Source organism: Pisolithus orientalis (genome assembly GCF_024613125.1).
Source record: "Pisolithus orientalis strain OTSU chromosome Unknown F5J12scaffold_3, whole genome shotgun sequence".
Lineage (NCBI taxonomy): Eukaryota > Fungi > Basidiomycota > Agaricomycetes > Boletales > Pisolithaceae > Pisolithus > Pisolithus orientalis.
In genome coordinates, this window is record NW_026260784.1 from 1,731,575 (window position 1) to 1,749,527 (window position 17,953).

Below are 17,953 nucleotides of genomic sequence, written 5' to 3' on the forward strand. Positions count from 1 at the left end.
CCTCTAGGGTTCTTTTCATACGAGCCGGGAGGTGTCCAATGCGGCATAGGCAGTTGATTTTTTGTTGTTTTTGTATTTTTGTAAGCGAAAAAGAGGGGGAAACAAGGCGAATTTGGGAATCCACCCCCTTCGAAAGCCAAAGGTCTGGCAGGAGGACCGTGGCAACCGGGTTAGGTTCAGCGGACTTGTTCTTTCGGGACAAGGTATCTGCTGGAACCTGCAAGCAGCCAGCCTGCCAAGAAAACCGTATGGGGTAGGACTGCATGGTTGCAGCCCAACAAGCTTGACAAGGGGTGAGCTCTTGAGGCTCACAATAGTACTCCAAGTTTTTGTGGTTGGTATAGACCACTGTAGGTTCGACAGGTGAAAGGAGGTATGGGCAGAACGCCTTGAGTGTGTGGATTACGGCCAGCATTTCCAAGTCGTAGACCTGGTAATGCTGTTCCGCTCCTACCAAAGACTGGGAGAGGTAGGAACAAGGATGCCATTCATTGTCGGAGCCACGCTGAGCGAGAACTGCTCCAGTTCCAAGTTTTGAAGCGTTGGTGAAGAGAGCGAAGGGTTTAGTGAAGTCGGGGATAGAGAGGACCGGGGTGGAGCATAACAAAGACTTTAGCTTTTCAAAAGCCACGTTACGTTCAGTGGTCCACTGGTACAAAACCCCTTTCTTCATTAGATCATGTAGGGGGCGAGTGATACTTGAAAAGGAAGGGATGAACTTTCGGTAGAAGTTGCAGAATCCCAGGAAGTGACGAAGCCCGGTTAGGTTTTCAGGGGCTTCCCAGGTACTGATCACATCGGTCTTCATTGGCGAAGTCTCGATTCTTCCTCGTCCGATAATCATTCCTAAGAACTCTATTTCTTCAGCTTCAAATACACATTTGCTGATCTTCAGCCGAAGGCCTTCCTTGGCACAAATCTGGAGAAACTCCCGTACATGTGAGCAGAGTTCTTCCCTTGTTTTGCCATGGATGGCGACATCGTCCATATACCCAACCTGTTTGCCTCACTGTGACGCGAAGGTCTGGTCCATATAACGCTGGAAAGAGGGCGGTGAGTTACATTGTCCGAAGAACATCACCATCGGTTCAAACAACCCATGAGGGGTAATGAAAGCCCCTTTCCATTCGTCTCCTTCTTTGACCCAGAGGTTTGTAAACCCCCATCGGATGTCAAACTTGGCAAAATACCTAGACTCAATTAGCTCATCAAACAAGGCCTGTGCATTTGGTAGTGGGTGAGCATCCAGAATGGTAAAGGAATTCAAATAGCGGTAGTCTTGAATTAGCCACTTTTTACCGTCCTTCTTTGCTACAAAAAACACCAGAGCAGCTTGAGGTGAAGTTGATGGTCATATCTTGTGGCATTTCAGGTTTTCGTCAAGGAATTTGTCGAGAACTTTTAACTCGTCTGTGGACATCGGGTATACGGTAGCTTTTCTTGGCTTGAAGTCTTCTTTTAACTGTATTTCGTGATCCAGTCCGGGTCGGTGTTTTGGCAACGGAATGTCCGTTTCCGAAAAGATCTGCGAGAATTCTTCATACTCCCTTGGAAGCTTAACTTCCTCCTTTGTCGAGGACAGGGCGGCCTCGAGTTCCGTAGATAAGGTAGTTTTGTTAATACTGCTTTCCACCGGTTCCTTTATGGAACCATCTTCGTTAAAAGATACCGCGCTCCCTTGGTAAAAGGGGGCGAAACTCCTAATTGCGACATCAGACTCCCTGGTAGGAACAAACCCATCTTCCCAACATGTGATGAGATTCTTCTCCCAATTCATCTGAGGCTTGAAGGTTCGGAGGAAAGGCATTCCGAGAAGGATATGTTCTTTTCCGACTAGGGGACCGACGTAGCACTTGTGGCGGACGACCCGATTCTTGATAAGTATTCGGATTGTTACTTTGCGAGTGATCCATTCAACGTCTTTTCCAGTGAACGAAGTAGTCTTGAACCTGGTCTTGACCCGATACGAAGGGATCTTGAGCTTTTGAATTATTCGCTCCGAGATGAGCAAAACCTCTGCACCAGAGTCAATGCAGACCATTACTCCTGCATTGTAGTCCAGCAACCATGCCCTTCCAAGAGGAGAACCGATTCACATACACAATTCATCATCTATAGAAGTACAGTTTGTGGACAATATAGAAGCAGGACCAGCCTGAGGAGTGAAGGCGGTCCCATCTAAAAATTCAACCCATAAGCCCGTGTTTCTTCGGCAGTTGCCAACCTTTCTCCTATATATGCAGTCTTGGTTCCGTCGTCATTGAGGACCACCTGTATTCCTGGAAGGTTCTTCGGCTTATTGGTTTTGCAGTCACACTTGATGTGACCCTTTGCTCTGCATTCGAAGCAGGTAATTTCAGAGTTAGAACATCTAATGTTCTTTCGGCGTTTATCGACATCCATCACATCAGGATCTCGGGGGGCTCTGCAGTAATGGACAAACTTTCATTCATACCGGGATTCTTTTCCTTCAAGGATATGTTTAGTAGCAATCGCGGTCCTGGCTTCTCCCGTGCACTGTATCCACTCGATGACTGTGGAAGGGGCGCATCCTGAATTCAGGACCCAATCGCGGTATTCCTTGTTTAGGCCTTTCCTGAAGAAGATCCCTGCTTCACGTGATTCTTCTTTAAGCTGAGCCTTATTGACAAGCCCAGTAAACTCGGCAATGTACGACTCGAGTTCTTGTTTTCCTTGCGAGATGTCGGACAGACGTAAAATAGTGAGAGCAGTTTGATCGCCGGATTCGAAAGTTGCTTTAAGACGCTCGATGAATTTCTGGAAGGTGTCAGTATACCAGATTGTTCCATCGAGGAGTTTGTTTTCATTTTGGTAATTTTCGGCGAAAGAGACGGCTGCTCCCTTAGTCATATATGTCAGGGCAAACGAAATCTTGAGCGACTCCGTGTTATAGACATGCTTGTTAAGGTTCAGGTAACCTTCGACCTGAGTAACCCAGGTCTGAAGCCCATTGTGGCTTCCATCGTATTCACTGGGACACCTGACATTAAACTCCCTTCCTCCATTGGGTGGGCGGACATCATACGAGTCATCAGGATCGGCGGAGGCCTTACCCTTACTGGACCCTCCGATAGGGACCTCTGGGGGAATTATCTTTCCAAAACTCCTGGTGTACCAAGCTTGTAGAGCCAAGTCCGTAGGTGTCCCTGTTGGGAAGGGATCACTCGACTGACCTGTACCGGCTATTTTGTGCCAGTCTTCTGCCAAAGAGTGCATCTGTCTTTCCAACCTTTCCTTCAGTTCCTCTTCGGAGTATACTTTAGGTGGCATCTCAGGGACTGAATCTCCATGACCAATAGTCATCGACATTTCAGGTAACGCGCATGCTTCTTGTTCTTCCTTGAGGACTGATCCGAAAGAAGTCTCGGACTTCTGATCGTCTTCTTCTTCTGAGCTAAGCATGACTTCGGATTCCCTAAAACAGGATAGATATGACAGGCGAGGATTACTAGCTGTGGCTGACAGCCCTAGTCTTCCTGGCAGTGGCAGTAGAGGCGGGTTCCTTCCAAGTCCTAATGGAGTATTATGAGGCGGGACTGGAGGTCTTGACTTCTGGGGTGAAGACACTTTTACAGGAAGTGACAACGAAGGCTGAGAGAGGATTTATTTCTTGAAAGAAACCTGTCAGTGAAGTAGGGATGTGGGCGCAAGTGTTTTTACGCATAGGGAAACATGAGTGCTGACTCTAGGGAGGCAATCTATTAAAGCCTAATGGCTGCCTGTAGAGCGGTGGAACTGATTTAGGGTAGAGGGGTGCCTCTCAATTTTGTTATTGACAGGGGAGTCGAGTTGAGAAGAGAGATGGGAAGAAGGCGAGTCAGTCTTTACATGTAGAGAGACCAATGAGCCTTTTGTTGAGGGTTTGGTTTGTTGAAGTTCAGTAACCGAGGGACGAGTAGACTTTGTGCAAAGAGGTCGACAAGTCCCGAAAGCTGCATAGAGTTTTTCGATTTTGTTATGCCCGAGCATGGTGACTTCTTCAAATGGAATAGGCACGAAGCGCACGAGATGGGAGACTATGGGCCGAACTTATCGTAACCCCTATGGCTGAGTTATTGCTGAAGTCCAACAAGGGTTCTGTCTTCTGGCGAATCCCTAAGGTTGTCTGCACGGAGATAGAACAAGGACGAAAGCAAAGGAATGAGCTCAGTTGCAAGCTATCAAAAAACTGCAGATACAGGACGAAGTATGTAGGTTTAAATACCCCTAAGTACGAGTACCGTAGCAGTCACATACGATGCATCACGATGCGTATCCGCAGCAGTCAACGAGTTCATCAATGAAACAAGAAAGAGTCATACGGTGTCAGCAACAGATGAAAGGAGGCTATACCAGCTGCGCAATCAATGCGCAGCAAGGAGCCAGACACCGGATCTAAAGTACGACACATGGACAACAAAACAGAGTCAGGGCAAGTCAACGGACCATAAAGGAAACAAGTTGTCCATCAAAGAGGTGCGGCAGCACTGCCCTGAGAAAGCGGTGCGGTCTCAACAGGTGTTGGAAACACCTGTGCCACAGGAGATCCACTTGTGCCTTCGAGCATACGAGCCCCTAGGACAGCAACAACCACCAGAGACGCAACGAGGCACGTGATACACATGACCTTGAAAAGACGAAAAAGGAAACCCCCTTGGATGAAGCATAACATCGGGAGTACTTCACCCTTGCGCATATATGTCTCAGTTGCTTACTGGAGCTGAGCAAAATTACCAAGTCTACAACTTGGAAATGCTAGCAGTCATGCGTGCCCTCAAGCAATGGTGCCCCTATCTGCTATCGCCCCCGGAACTGACTAAGGTCTACACAGACCACCAAAATATCACCTACTATGCACAACCACAGAAGCTCACTGCCCGACAAGCCTGCTGGCAGGCTACGTTACAGGAGTATCCACTCCTTTTTATTCATATTGCAGGAACCAAAAATTCTGCCACCAACACCCTTTCCCACCACTCGGATTTCAATGCCGAGCCTAGTACCATCTCTACCCTACTTCCAAAGGCTGTTTGGCTTGAGGGGGGGGGTGAGACCCTCCATTGTTTCCCTTTTCAAGATTGATTGGACCGCTCCCAGGCCTTCAAAAGCCCCTAAACCAGTTCAAAAGGTCACTTTCAAAGAACCAAAACCTACTGAATGCCCATCTGAGGAAGCTCCAAAGGTTCAGAAAGGTAAAGGATGTGTTTTCCAGCTAAATGCCAACCTGTACCAAGAGGTAAAGAATGCATCCACATCCCTATTGGTCCTGGAAACAACAGAAGGGTCTGACAGAGTCAGAAGGAATGGAAGACAAATCTTCGTGCCAGAACCAGTCCGCCAAGACGTCCATCAGCAGTATCATGACCTTCCTGTGTTCGGACACCCAGGAGTGAAGGCTATGACAAAGAAAATGAACAAATACATATGGTGGCCTGGAATGTACCAGTCTATCCACAACTACTGCAAAGGTTTCCCGTCCTGTCAGGCAAACAAGGTTAACATGCACCCTACTACCCCACCTATCATGCCACACAACATAGCAAAGAACCCCTTCCCCTTCAAACAGATCTCCATGGATCTGGTTACCAACCTACCCCTGTCCAGTGGAAAATATGACTCGATCCTTACCATCATTGACCAGGGACTAACCAAAGGTGCGTTCTTCCTACCGACTACCAAAACCATGGACAGTGTTGGTATAGCAGACCTCTACCACACATACATCTACCCTCACTGGGGTGTACCAGAGGCTGTTATTTCTGATAGAGGACCCCAGTTCATCTCTGCTTTCACAAGGGACTTGTACTGCTCCCTCAGAATCGAATTGAAAGCCTCCACTGCTTACCACCTGCAAACCAATGGTGAAGCGGAATGTGTAAACCAGGAAGTCAGCACATACCTACACATGTACGTGGACACAGACCCCCACAACTGGCATGCCAAACTCCCAGATGCTCAAATGGCACATAACTTCCATGTTCACTCGTCCCATAACCAGATGCCATATTCACTCATGTATGGATTCAACCCCACACCCTATCCTATGGGACAAACCCCACAGGAGTTGCTAGCAGGTGATCAACTTGAGCAACTGGCTGCCAATCGGGATGCCACGATAATCGCTCATAAAGAAGCACAGGAGTTAATGAAACAGCGATCTAAAGGGACCTATACAGAGTTCTCCATAGGAGATAAGGTTTGGTTGGACACTTCCAACCTAAAAAGGGATGTTCTGTCAAAGAAGCTTGCACCCCAATGCCACAGCCCATTTGTAATTTCCAAACAGATCAGCCCAGTCACCTACAAGCTCCAGCTGCCTCCTAGCTGGCATATACACCCTGTGTTTCATGCATCCAAACTCACCCCTTTTGTCAAAACGCACAAATATGGCCCGGCACAACCACCACCTCCTCCTGAACTGGTAGGAGACGAGAACGAATGGGAAGTTGAGGCTATACTTAAGCACAAATGTGTGCACAAAGTCAAGTCATCGTCCAAAGAACCCAGTGTGACCCTGCAGCAAAAATACCTCTACCTGGTCAAGTGGCTCGGTTACCCACATTATCGAAACAGCTGGGAAAGTGAGGACAACCTTATAAATGCCCCAGAGGTTCATGGGGAGTACAAGCACATTCACAACCTCTGAACACAACATGTCCTCTACCCCAAACACTGAAAACCCCGGTTCTGACTACTTTGACAATGACTTCCATGCCAATATCGACAAACCCTATGACCCCTCTTGCCCATACTTCAATCACTATGCCAGTACCCCTCCACATCTCTCAGAACCACCTGTATGCCCTGGCAGAGCACTACGCTCCCCATCCCCCATGATGTCCTCCCACTCCTCACGTGCAGGGGCTTACCAACCCCTTCACAACTCCGTCGCCTCCTCCATGTGCCCATACCCATACCCAGTCATCTGCTTTGTCCCTGCTTTGCAGAGAGCTTGCAAGGATGCCCACAAGGGAAAGTCCAAGGCTCACTTGGGGCCATCCAAGCCTTGCTCTTTCAGATCCTGCAACACACCCCCGCTCTCCCAAGCCAGTTACAGATCCCCCTCACCACTCCCTCACTCTGGTGCATCCACTCCAGCACCATCCATCACACCGGCTGACCTCTTGGCCCCCACAGTCACTCCTGCAGCCCCCTCCACAGCCAAATGGGTGGCTCCCAAGGCAAGCATCTTCCTCGGTTACGTGCGGCTGCTTAACGACTTCGAGCGCTGGGAATCACATGGCTGGAGAGCAGGAGAACATCACAAACATCTACAGGTGTTGTCTAAGATCTTCAGAAGCTCAGAAATAATCAGTAAGCACATGCATGACCAGGTCGGAACCACAGAGAGTAGTTTCAAAGTGCATACATATGAAGACATCGATAAAGCCAACTCCTCCATCCTTCAAGAAGCTCCTAAGACCCAGGAGGCCATCGTCAAGATCATCCACAAGGACTACAGCCCCTCCCTCATTTCCTCCTTTCACGCCTTCCTCAACCAAACTCCCCTCAACGTTGTGGTCCATGGGCTCCTCCCTCCAACGTGTCAAGCAGCATCTGGAAGATCGAGCTTACCTGAGGACCCTGTCCGAGGAAAGGCATGTGAGGTCTCAGAAGAAGGGAAAAGAACTAGAGCTGGAGGAGGTGGAGAAGCTGAAAGAGATGTCAAACAGAGGTGTTGCAATTGCTGGGAGAAGATTATACTGGGCCAAGGTCGAGAACACTTCCAAGCCATTGCAGATGCCCTTGCTGCAATCCCCTTCAATGGATTGCCACATGACTGGCTCGACTTCTTCGCCCAGGCCTGAGGTGACACCACTGGAAGAGCCCTCTTCTATGCTCATCAGACAACAAGAGCTCTACCAGCAGCTCCCTTCATCCCTGTACCTATCTCCTCCCTCAGCAAGAGAGAACTTGGTGGGCTCATTCCCATCAATTGGCAACATCCCCTTCATCAATTCGCTGGTTACCGATGTTCACACCTTGGACATTGGTCAACTGACTGCCCAACTCGTGGTGGCAACTAACACAGAAATCTGCTCTTGGGTAGTCCAAGGCCTCTACCCACCTTCGGAGGACCTCAGGCCTTAAGGGGGGGGGTGATGTTATGCTGCACTCACATTGTTCCCTCTTACAGACACTTATGTAACTTGTTCATGCTCCGTCTCGCCTCTCGAGGTGTTCCCTTTACCCACAAGCCACTGTCTATGCAGTTGGACTTGCATTCCATACGTTTCCCCTTTTCTATTTCCTTTTATGGTAGACCCCTGTCTACCCCATGTTGCACCATAGCTGGGCATTGCGCCCATTCCCCCTTCCTTCCATGATCTGCTGGTGGACCCCGATCCATGTGGTCACATGACTATGTTCACCCTGGGTGAACACTCCACCTCTGACTCATACACGGTTAAACCCTCTCATCTGTGCAGGTTTAATCCCTTGTTTAACCCTGTTCCCTTCCATCTGCAGCAGGGTTGCCCTTGCACCCTCTGCCTTAGGGAACTGGTGAGCAATTCTTGTATTCGAATGTTTGACATATGGTACTGTACATACATATATAAACCTGCATGTATCGTACCAGTCCCTCATTCAAAATCTACTTTGCAACCACCCTTAGCTCTGCACGCTGTACCAACAAGGACTCACCAGTATGACTTCAGTTGGCCAAGACTAGTGTCCCACTGCTAGTGAAGTTAAATTACATGTCACTTCTCGTGCAGTCACATGCTTGTACTTCATTGTACTCGATTCATGACATGGTATGAGTCATCAGCATAACATCACCTTTTGAATCACCTAATGGGCTTGAGGCCACTTTTCACATAACTGCCACATCTCTTGCTTCTCCTTCCATGTCTTCTCACCTTCCACATCCAAGTTCTGCATCTCAAGCATGGCTTTCTCGCAATCAAATAGATGAACCCCTTGACATGGGGACTCCTTGGGCATTTTTCATTCTGTACACTCACAATGCCCTTACAGTTTTAATACCAGATAATGGTTTTCATGTTCCTGAATGCCCTAGCTGCTCCCTCCCTGTCAAAACAGGCATTTCTAGCAGCATCACTCTTAAGCATAGTGGTCAGTTTACAGCTCTTGCCAACCACTATTGCCAGAAAGTGTGTCATGCAGCCCTTCAACACAAGGAGAAGGAAACAGCATTACTGATGGGCCCATCTTTATGTTTTGACAGGGTACATCTTACTGGGGCCAGGCCCACCCATATGTTGTGACAATATAAATAATACTACTGAAGGGCCCATCCATATGTTGTGATGCTATACATGAGATTACTGACAGGCCTGTCTTTATGTTTCATCAGAGGTACATCTCACTGTGGACAGGCCTGTCCATATGCTGTGACAATATAAATAATATACTGAAGGGCCCATCCATATGTTGTGACAATCTAAATAATATTACTGAAGGGCCTGTCCATATGTTGTGACTCTATTAAATGATATTAGTGACAGGCCTGTCATTATGTTTCAACAGGGTACATCTTACTGGGGCCAGGCCTGCCCATATTTTGTGACAATATAAATAATATTACTGAAGGGCCCATCCATATGTTGCAACTCTATTAAATGATATTAGTGATGGGCCTGTCTTTATGTTTTGACAGGGTACATCTTACTGGGGCCAGGCCTGCCCATATTTTGTGACAATATAAATAATATTACTGAAGGGCCCATCCATATGTTGCAACTCTATTAAATGATATTAGTGATGGGCCTGTCTTTATGTTTTGACAGGGTACATCTTACTGGGGCTGGGCCTGCCCATATGTTGTGACAATATAAATAATACTACTGAAGGGCCCATCCATATGTTGTGACTCTATTAAATGATATTAGTGATGGGCCCATCTTTATGTTTCAACAGGGTACATCTTACTGGGGCCAGGCCTGCCCATGTGTTGTGACGATATAAATAATACTACTGAAGGGCCCACCCATATGTTGTGATGCTATACATGAGATTACTGATGGGCCCATCTTTATGTCTCATCAGAGGTACATCTTACTGTGGATGGGCCTGTCCATATGTTGCATAATACTACTGACAGGCCCAACCTTATGTTGTGACTCTATTAAATGATACTAGTGATGGGCCTGTCTTTATGTTTCAACAGTGGTACATCTTACTGTTGACAGGCCCATCTATATGTTGTGACATTATGAAATGACATTACTGACAGGCCCATCTTTATGTTGCCACAGGGGTATGGCTTATTATGAACAGGCCTGTCTAGATGTTGTGACACCATAAATGATATTACTCCCAGGCCTGTCCATATGTTGCCAACTTTGTATTCTAATCATAGATGGGCCCATCCTTATGTTGTGACCCTCTCCATGTTATGATAGGCAGGCCTGCCTTGATGTTGCAACAGGGGTGTAACCTACCAGGATGGGCCCATCCATGTCTTACAGCAACTCAGTATACTTAATTGGTCACAGGCCCATCTAAATGTTTCAACATCCTTACCCACCATGGGCCCTCCCATATGTTGTGGTAATGCACTTACAGGCTCATACATATGTTGCTCTCACTTTAGTCCCTCAGGCCTGTCCATGTGTACTGGCTAATCTATTTAGGCAGTGTGAGTCAAAGTGTGGTTCAGTGGTGAAAACCAACCAAAACCAACACAAAAGACAATGAAAGCGAGTGGTGGTGTGCCTATGCGGTACCTAGATGGTGGAACCTGTTCTTTGGGAGGGTTTTTGTGAGCTACAACACTCAAAGATGAGTGCTGAGGGTTGGGGGTGCTCCTGACGAAGAGGGAGCAAGAATGTGATAGAAAGTGATAGGGTAGACTGCTGTCAGCCTACAGAAGGATGGATGGTGACTTAATTCGATGTCCTAAGCTGTACTGAGCTCAGGGAGGGCTTGGAGCGAAGTATATGGATGATAGATGATGATAAGCAAAGTAGATGATAGCTAGACCCTTAATAAAGTCTCAACTATCGAAGCTGATGAATGATTTACTGAGAGATGATAAATTGCGAGCAAGAGGGGCTCTCTGATGTCTTCTTTTTTTTGCTACCTAAGTACAGTGACTTATATACAGTACAGGGGTGTTGCCTATGGAAAACAAGGTGCAAACACTTGGTAAGTGATTGGTAACTGATGAGTAAGGAATGTAAGCGATGGGTAATCATCTTGGAAAGCATTGGTAAGCATTGGTAAGGATAAGTAAGCCAAAAAGTGAAGAATCAGTAAGCAAAGTCAAAAGATTGGTAAGTATTGGCAATAGGTGAGTCAAAGACAGTCAGAATGTCAAAGTATGAGTCAAGCAATGTCAGGAACCAAGAAAGCACACTGGAATCACATTAGGGGGAGGCTGTGCATGTCACATCTTGAAGAGATCGCTTTTAGGCCAAAGTGGGATGACAGAGAGGCAGCACTGATCTGATGCTGATATAGTACATCCAAAAGTGGACAGGGTGAGTCAGATGTCAACAGGGGTCAAGCTTTGGGGGTCTGTGGGGTGACAGGAGCATAGGGGATCACAACTTTCCCCCCCAAACCATCCTCTCAGTGAAGCAAATAAAAACTTCATGAACGAGGCTCTGTTGGAAGAGAGGATGAAGGGGGAGTGTCTTCTGCTGTATCTTGCAACAAGGAGGCAAGATGTGCATCATACTCGTCATGGATGCGATCAGGGAGAGTGGAGAACAGTAGATTATACTGTAGCTGTCACAATTTTGGAAGAATGATGGATGAGACTGGTATGAAGATGTTGCAGGTGGCAGGGAGGAAGGATCCATATGCTTCTTGGACTGGAGAGACTGAAACGACCACATAAGACCTTTCCAAGCAAATGACAGACCTGAGGCAACCAAAGAATGTCCTCCTGGAGGTCATACTGACAAAAAGAACATGCTGTCCAAGCTGGATGGGCTGAGAGGGGGCAGATGAGGGTGGGATGTACCAGGACACTTCAGGATGGAAGCTGGTAGGAACTCCTGGTAGATATATGTAGCCATGGTCCCTAGCAAAGGGGACAAGTGAAATGACTGATGTGGAGGCAGCCATATCAGAAGAATTAGCAAAATGAGCGTCTTTTGGAGGGAGTGCTGTAGAAACATGTGGAGTGCGCAAATCCTTTCCAATCCTGGAAGGTAGGATCACATGGCTGAGCACTACAAGCGAGTGTGGGAATGGTTTTGGTGTCTGCAGAACTGGTGGAGATACGTCGAAAACTGGAATGCCGTACATGGGCACTTAAGAATTTTATTGGTGCTTAACCTGCCTCCTCCTTTTTCTTTGGCATCGACAACTTGTTCTTGTGTGAGGGATGACTGCCAACATTGCTGGCTGTCCTTCTTTGCATGAGGGCTATGGTCTTCACCTCCATTCATCAGCTACATCCATGTCCACCTCACCAAACACCTTTGGTGTGTGACAGTGGGCCCATCTCAGGGTCTGTATAAGTGTTGGTGTTTTGGCACACAGGCTGCCCATGTGTTGTGACTAAATGTGACTACACTATGTGAGGAGGTATCCAGGAATCAATGATGATGCCAGAGATGACATTGATGGCAATGACCCAAGTTCCATCACACCTGCTCCCACCACAACTACAGCCATGGAGTGTTCCAATCCTTGTGAAGCTCAGATTGAGGTGGACCTGGAGGAAGTTCATGGAGATGAGGTGGAGGAGGCAAGTGAAGATGTTCCAGGCTTTGAAGACAAACTTGAGGATGAGATCAGTGATCCTACCTTATTGGTCATAAATGGGGATTCTTCACTGTTGTCTCCACCATCTGGCCCTGGCATCCAGCCTCTCAATTACCTCTTTGTCAACAGCAAATATGTTCACAAATCTATGGTCTGTCATGTTCTTTTCAATGGTAACTTCACCCCCAAGTCACATGATTGCCTCCTTCGAGTTTGTGGCTACACAGCTGTCAATAAGCCCATGGAAAGTGTGTCATCACTATCTGACTCAACTGCAGCCTGTGCTTCTTTCATTGTTGGCAACCCTTACCTGATGCTCATCCACTTTCATGACAATGCTACCCATCTTGCCCTACTTCATTCAACAGCTATCCATGAGAATGTCATTTCATGTTCTGATATCAATTTTGACAGTCTCCTCTCAGTAGCTGGAAAGGTGAAGATTACTGGCAAGATTCTCACTCTATTGGTGTCTCCACTGACACCTGATGATGATTGCTTCTGGATCTGGAATGGAGCATATTTGAAGGCTAGTTCTCCCCTCCCCAGATCCAACATCTCAACACAGAAAGTGGTTGAGGTGACAACACTTGGTGCCTTGATCCATCTCATCAATCCTAGCATTGTCACTGCTGCCAACTACCTGCCTTCTGAGCACTTGGCTGAAGTCAACTCTTGTGGCATCACATGGGCTATCAGTAATGACACACTTGAGGTAGCTGTTAATGTGTTGTGGAAGTGGATTGTGGATTCGAAACTTGCTGTCTTGAATATCACACTGATGCAGAGCTCAAATTCAAGCTTTCCATACTCAATGAATAGTAAGATTATCCAAGACTACTATATACCTGTACTAAAATACTTTCAGGCAGTCCAGCATTGTCTTGCAAAGAAGCAAGAGTTGCATTCATCAGTAGACCACTTTGTGAGTTGGTAGTCCTAGGGAATCTGTCCAGTGCTGGACAGCTCTGGACAGCTCTGGCCAGCAAAAGTGATTTACTGATGTTGTGTGCTGGCAGTGGGAATGGTGTAGAAGTGAACTGTCCTCTCTGTCAAAAACCAACTGCAGACTTATGTTCTCATATGGGCACACACATCCTTCATGCATTGTGAGGGGTAGGAGAGACTGATTTGTATTCTGCTGTTGGTCAGTTGTTTCCATGTGGTTTCTGTGGACATTCAGGTCATCCCAATTGCACAGTCAAGTTGAAGTCAACCAAATGCACAAAAGAGATTGATACACACTGCATTTACCAAATCCCCTTCAAATATGGATTTGGGGAGTGAGGATCCACTGCCTGCCCATGCCACAATGTTTTGGAGGATGACAAGCTGCAGGATTGTCAAGTCTATAGAGAGGAATATACTCAGACTTCAAGTTGGTTGAAGCTGAGGTGCAGTAAGGAAAAAATAAACTGCTAAGTGTCCGCTTTTGGATTATGTAATTGGTGAACCACAACTAAGGTAAAGGTGATAAACTCCAACATGCCCCTTCAACAAGTATAGTCAAGAAGGAACTAAAAGAAAATAATACCCATAGCTTCAGAGAAATGAACATGCTTCTCCCTAGACACACCCTTAGTCAGCACATCAGCCACCTGGTCATTGGTAGACACATAGTTGATGACTACTTCTCCAGAATCCACCTTCTCTCGTATGAAGTGATGACAGATCACAATATGTTTCGTGTGGTCATGGAACATTGCATTTTGAGCCAGTGAGATAGCAGATTGATTGTTGATGAGGAGGGGAGTGGGTTTGTGTGACGACACAGTCTCAAGTTCAAGGACTAGGGTACGAATCCAGATGGCTTCTGTACTCGAGAGAGCAACAGACAATTGCTTTTTCGATGACCAGCTAACAGCTCCACCAGAAAGGATGAAAGTATAGCCAGTAACAGAGCAGCAGTCATTGATATCCACTGCCCAATCTGCACCTACATACCTGATCATGCATGCATTTGAGTCTCACTTATAGGTAAGACAGACATCAGGGGTGCATTGCAGATAGTGAAAAACATGCTTTAGCACAGTAGAGTGTTCATGCCCAGGGCATGCAGCATGATGGCTCAACATGCCTATAGTAAAGGCAAGGTTGGGCCTTGTTGCTAGCATTGCATACATAAGGGCTCCAAGAGTGCCCTGGTATGACTTGGTGTCAGCCTCTGGAATTTCTAGTTTTTTGAGCTTTAGGTTAGGCTCAATGGGGGTCATGATGGCTTGCCCCTCACTCATTCCAAAGCACTCAAGAATACTCTCGACACATCTCTTCTGTGAGAGCTGTATGATAACTTTATCACAGTCATGAAGTATCTCCATTCCTAAAATCCAACATGCCTCCCCCAGATCTTTCATCTCATACTCCTGCAAGAGCTGAGCCTTGATGCACTCAATGGTTGTGCAGCACTTTGAGAGTATTAGCTTGTCATCTACGTAGACAGCAACAACAATGAGTATGCCATTCTCAACTTTAAAGAAGAGGCCATGGTCGGCCTGGCTTCGAGTGAAACCCAGGGATTCGAAAACAGTCCAAAGATGAGAGTACCATTACTTGGGGGCCTGTTTAAGGCCATAGAGTGCTTGTAGCAGCTGCCAGACTTTGTTGCTGTCAGGAGGAAAGCCTGGAGGGGGGCGAAGGTATATTTCTTCATCTAATAGTCCATTTAGGAATGTGGATTTAACATCCATCTGATGAATTTTGATATTATACTTAGTGGCAAGTGCCAGGAGTATGTGGATGGTTGCGAACTTGGTGATGGGTGCAAACATCTCTGTGTAGTTGATCCCATGTACCTGTGTAAAGCCTTTGGCTACCAAATGAGCCTTGTACCTCTCAATTTCACTGGTCGGCCCTCGCTTGATCTTGTAGACCCATTTTGAGTCAATCAGTTTACAGCCAGGAGGCAGGGCAACTTCCTCATACAGTCCAATGGACTTAAAGGTCTGTAATTCGTCAATCATCGCAGCATACCACTGATCTGCATTGGTGCATCACATTGCATTGTTGAATGAGCAAGGTTCATTGTCATGTGTTGTGGATGCTTTGTAAGCCACTTCCTCATTTGTCTCAGCCACCTCAGCCTCGCTGTTGCCACATGCATGCTCTCACTCTCGAGCAACTTCATCAATGGGGCTTCCACCCTCACTCTCTGCACCTGGACCCTCTGGCGCCACAAGCTGTTGACTAGGTAAGGTTGTCCTGTCATAGGAATTGATGAAAAAGCGATAATCATCATCTCTAGGTGGTGCTTTTTGTGTTCTGGTGGACCTGCAGGTCTCTCGAGGCAGAATTGGGGTTGGATAGGGCTGTGGGGGTGTTGCTTTATGCATGGTAGGTTTCAGCATCATCCTAGCTCACTTTACTGATGGTTTTGAGGCTGTTTCAAGTGCTTTTTTAGGACTCTGGCTGCTGCCTGGCATGTTACCCTCTGAGGGTTGTGGGGAATGATCTACCATTGATCCTGAGTGATCAGGTGCATCATTTGACTCGATTTCGACCTCATGGACAACATCTTCACTCTCTCCCTCACTAGACTCGAGATCCCCATCATCAGACTCCATGTGAGCACAGCCTTCCATGCCCAAAGCCCTGATGGTATTCAGGTGTGATGTATTGCCCTTTTGGGCATTCCCTCTTATGTCTGCTGGTTTACCAACCATGCCTGCAGGATCTTCTTCTATCTGGATGTGATCTAGGCCCACTGCTGTGCTTCCCTCATCAAATACTACATCCCAGGATTTGAAGACATGACCAGTGGGCTGGTGTAAGCATAGGTATGCTTTCTTGTTCTCTGCAAAGCCCAGATGAATGCATTCTAAGGACTTTGCATCTAGCTTCTTTCTTTTTTCCTCAGGTATATGTACATGTGCAGTGCAGCCAAAGGTTCAGATATGGGCCAGCAATGGCTTAATCCCTGTAAAGGCTTCATATGGTGTGACATCCTCAGAGATAGCACAGGTTGGTGATCAGTTGATTAGGTAGGCTGCATACTGGATAGCATCCCCCCAATATTTATTTGGCAGTCCAGCATCTTTTAGCATCGCCCACACACTTTCAACAAGTGTGTGGTTCATCTGCTTGGCAACACCATTCTCCTGTGGGGTATAGGCATTCATCTTCTCGTGGTGGACCCCTTTCAACTTGAGGTAGGCCTTGAACTCATCTGAGCCATACTCCCCACCTCTGTCACTCCGAAAATAATTTGCTTTTTCACCAGTCTTGACTTCAGCTCGAGCAAGGTAGTCTTTCACTGAGGGGAAGACTTTGTCCTTGGATTTTATTAGTTTAACCACAAGGTGGTGCAAGCAAGCATCAATGAAGGTTACAAAGTAGCAGTGTCCAGTTTGGGCTGTAGTCTCCATGGGGCCACATGCATCAGAGTATGTCTGGTAGAGTACTGTTGGGCTTTCAACATTTGACCTGACAGGTATCACCTTATGGTGTTGCTTCCCTTCAAGGCAAGGTTGGCATACTGAGTTCAAGTGCTCAGTGCCAGTAAGCTCCATGCCTTCAACCATTCCCACTTTAACCAGTTTAAGCACAGATTTTGTATTTGCATGCCCAAGTCATCAATGCCACAAGTCAAGTGTGGCTACAGACTTTGGTGCTGCAGCTGCAAGTGCCAGGAAAGTAAGGGTAGGGTCAAGTAGTGGAGATGGTCCTTGTATGACAAGTGCTCCATGACTCAGAGAGTGAGTCCTTGCTGCAAAGATGTAGAGTGAGCCTTGATGATGACCCACACCTACAGTGTCTGTACCATCGGTGATTGAGCATGTTCCACCTGTGAAGGTGACCTGGACATTTCTAGTGGCAAGGTATGCCACTGAGAGGAGGTTTGCGCTGAGATCTGGAACAAAATAGACCTTCTGTAGTAGGATTCTACTGGTCTTCCCATTTGGAAGATCCATACGAAGTTCAATCCATCTGATGGCAGTAGCAGGAATTGTGCTCCCATTTCCAATGACTACAGGCTGTGGGGGTGAGACATCTTTAGCAAAGTGAACCATTTCTGCTGACAGCACATATTCACAGAGGCACTGGAGTCAATGACCCAGTGCATGTGTAGATTCTCACCATTGTCAGTGGCCATGAAGAGCTGTAGGGCACTGTCTTCAGCAGGTGAGATGTGCATGACTTTAGCAACAAGTTTGTCCTCCTTAGGCTTATCCTTTTCAGCCTGTGATGGGGACTTGGCTGCCTCATCAGCCTTCTTCTTGTAGCAGTCATCTTTGACATGGTTTGTCTTCTTGCAATAGCCACAAGCCTT

The 17,953-nt window shown here is 47.0% G+C and overlaps 1 protein-coding gene across 1 annotated transcript; it reads left to right on the forward strand.

Annotated features, from left to right (window-relative positions):
- Positions 1-12,595: 12,595 nt before the first annotated feature.
- F5J12DRAFT_888663 (uncharacterized protein) lies at positions 12,596-13,624 on the forward strand (the record flags this gene model as incomplete). Its single annotated transcript, XM_051747275.1, has 1 exon — positions 12,596-13,624. The coding sequence occupies one exon, from the start codon at positions 12,596-12,598 to the stop codon at positions 13,622-13,624; it is 1,029 nt and encodes a 342-aa protein (XP_051604430.1).
- Between the last annotated feature and the right edge of the window lie 4,329 nt (positions 13,625-17,953).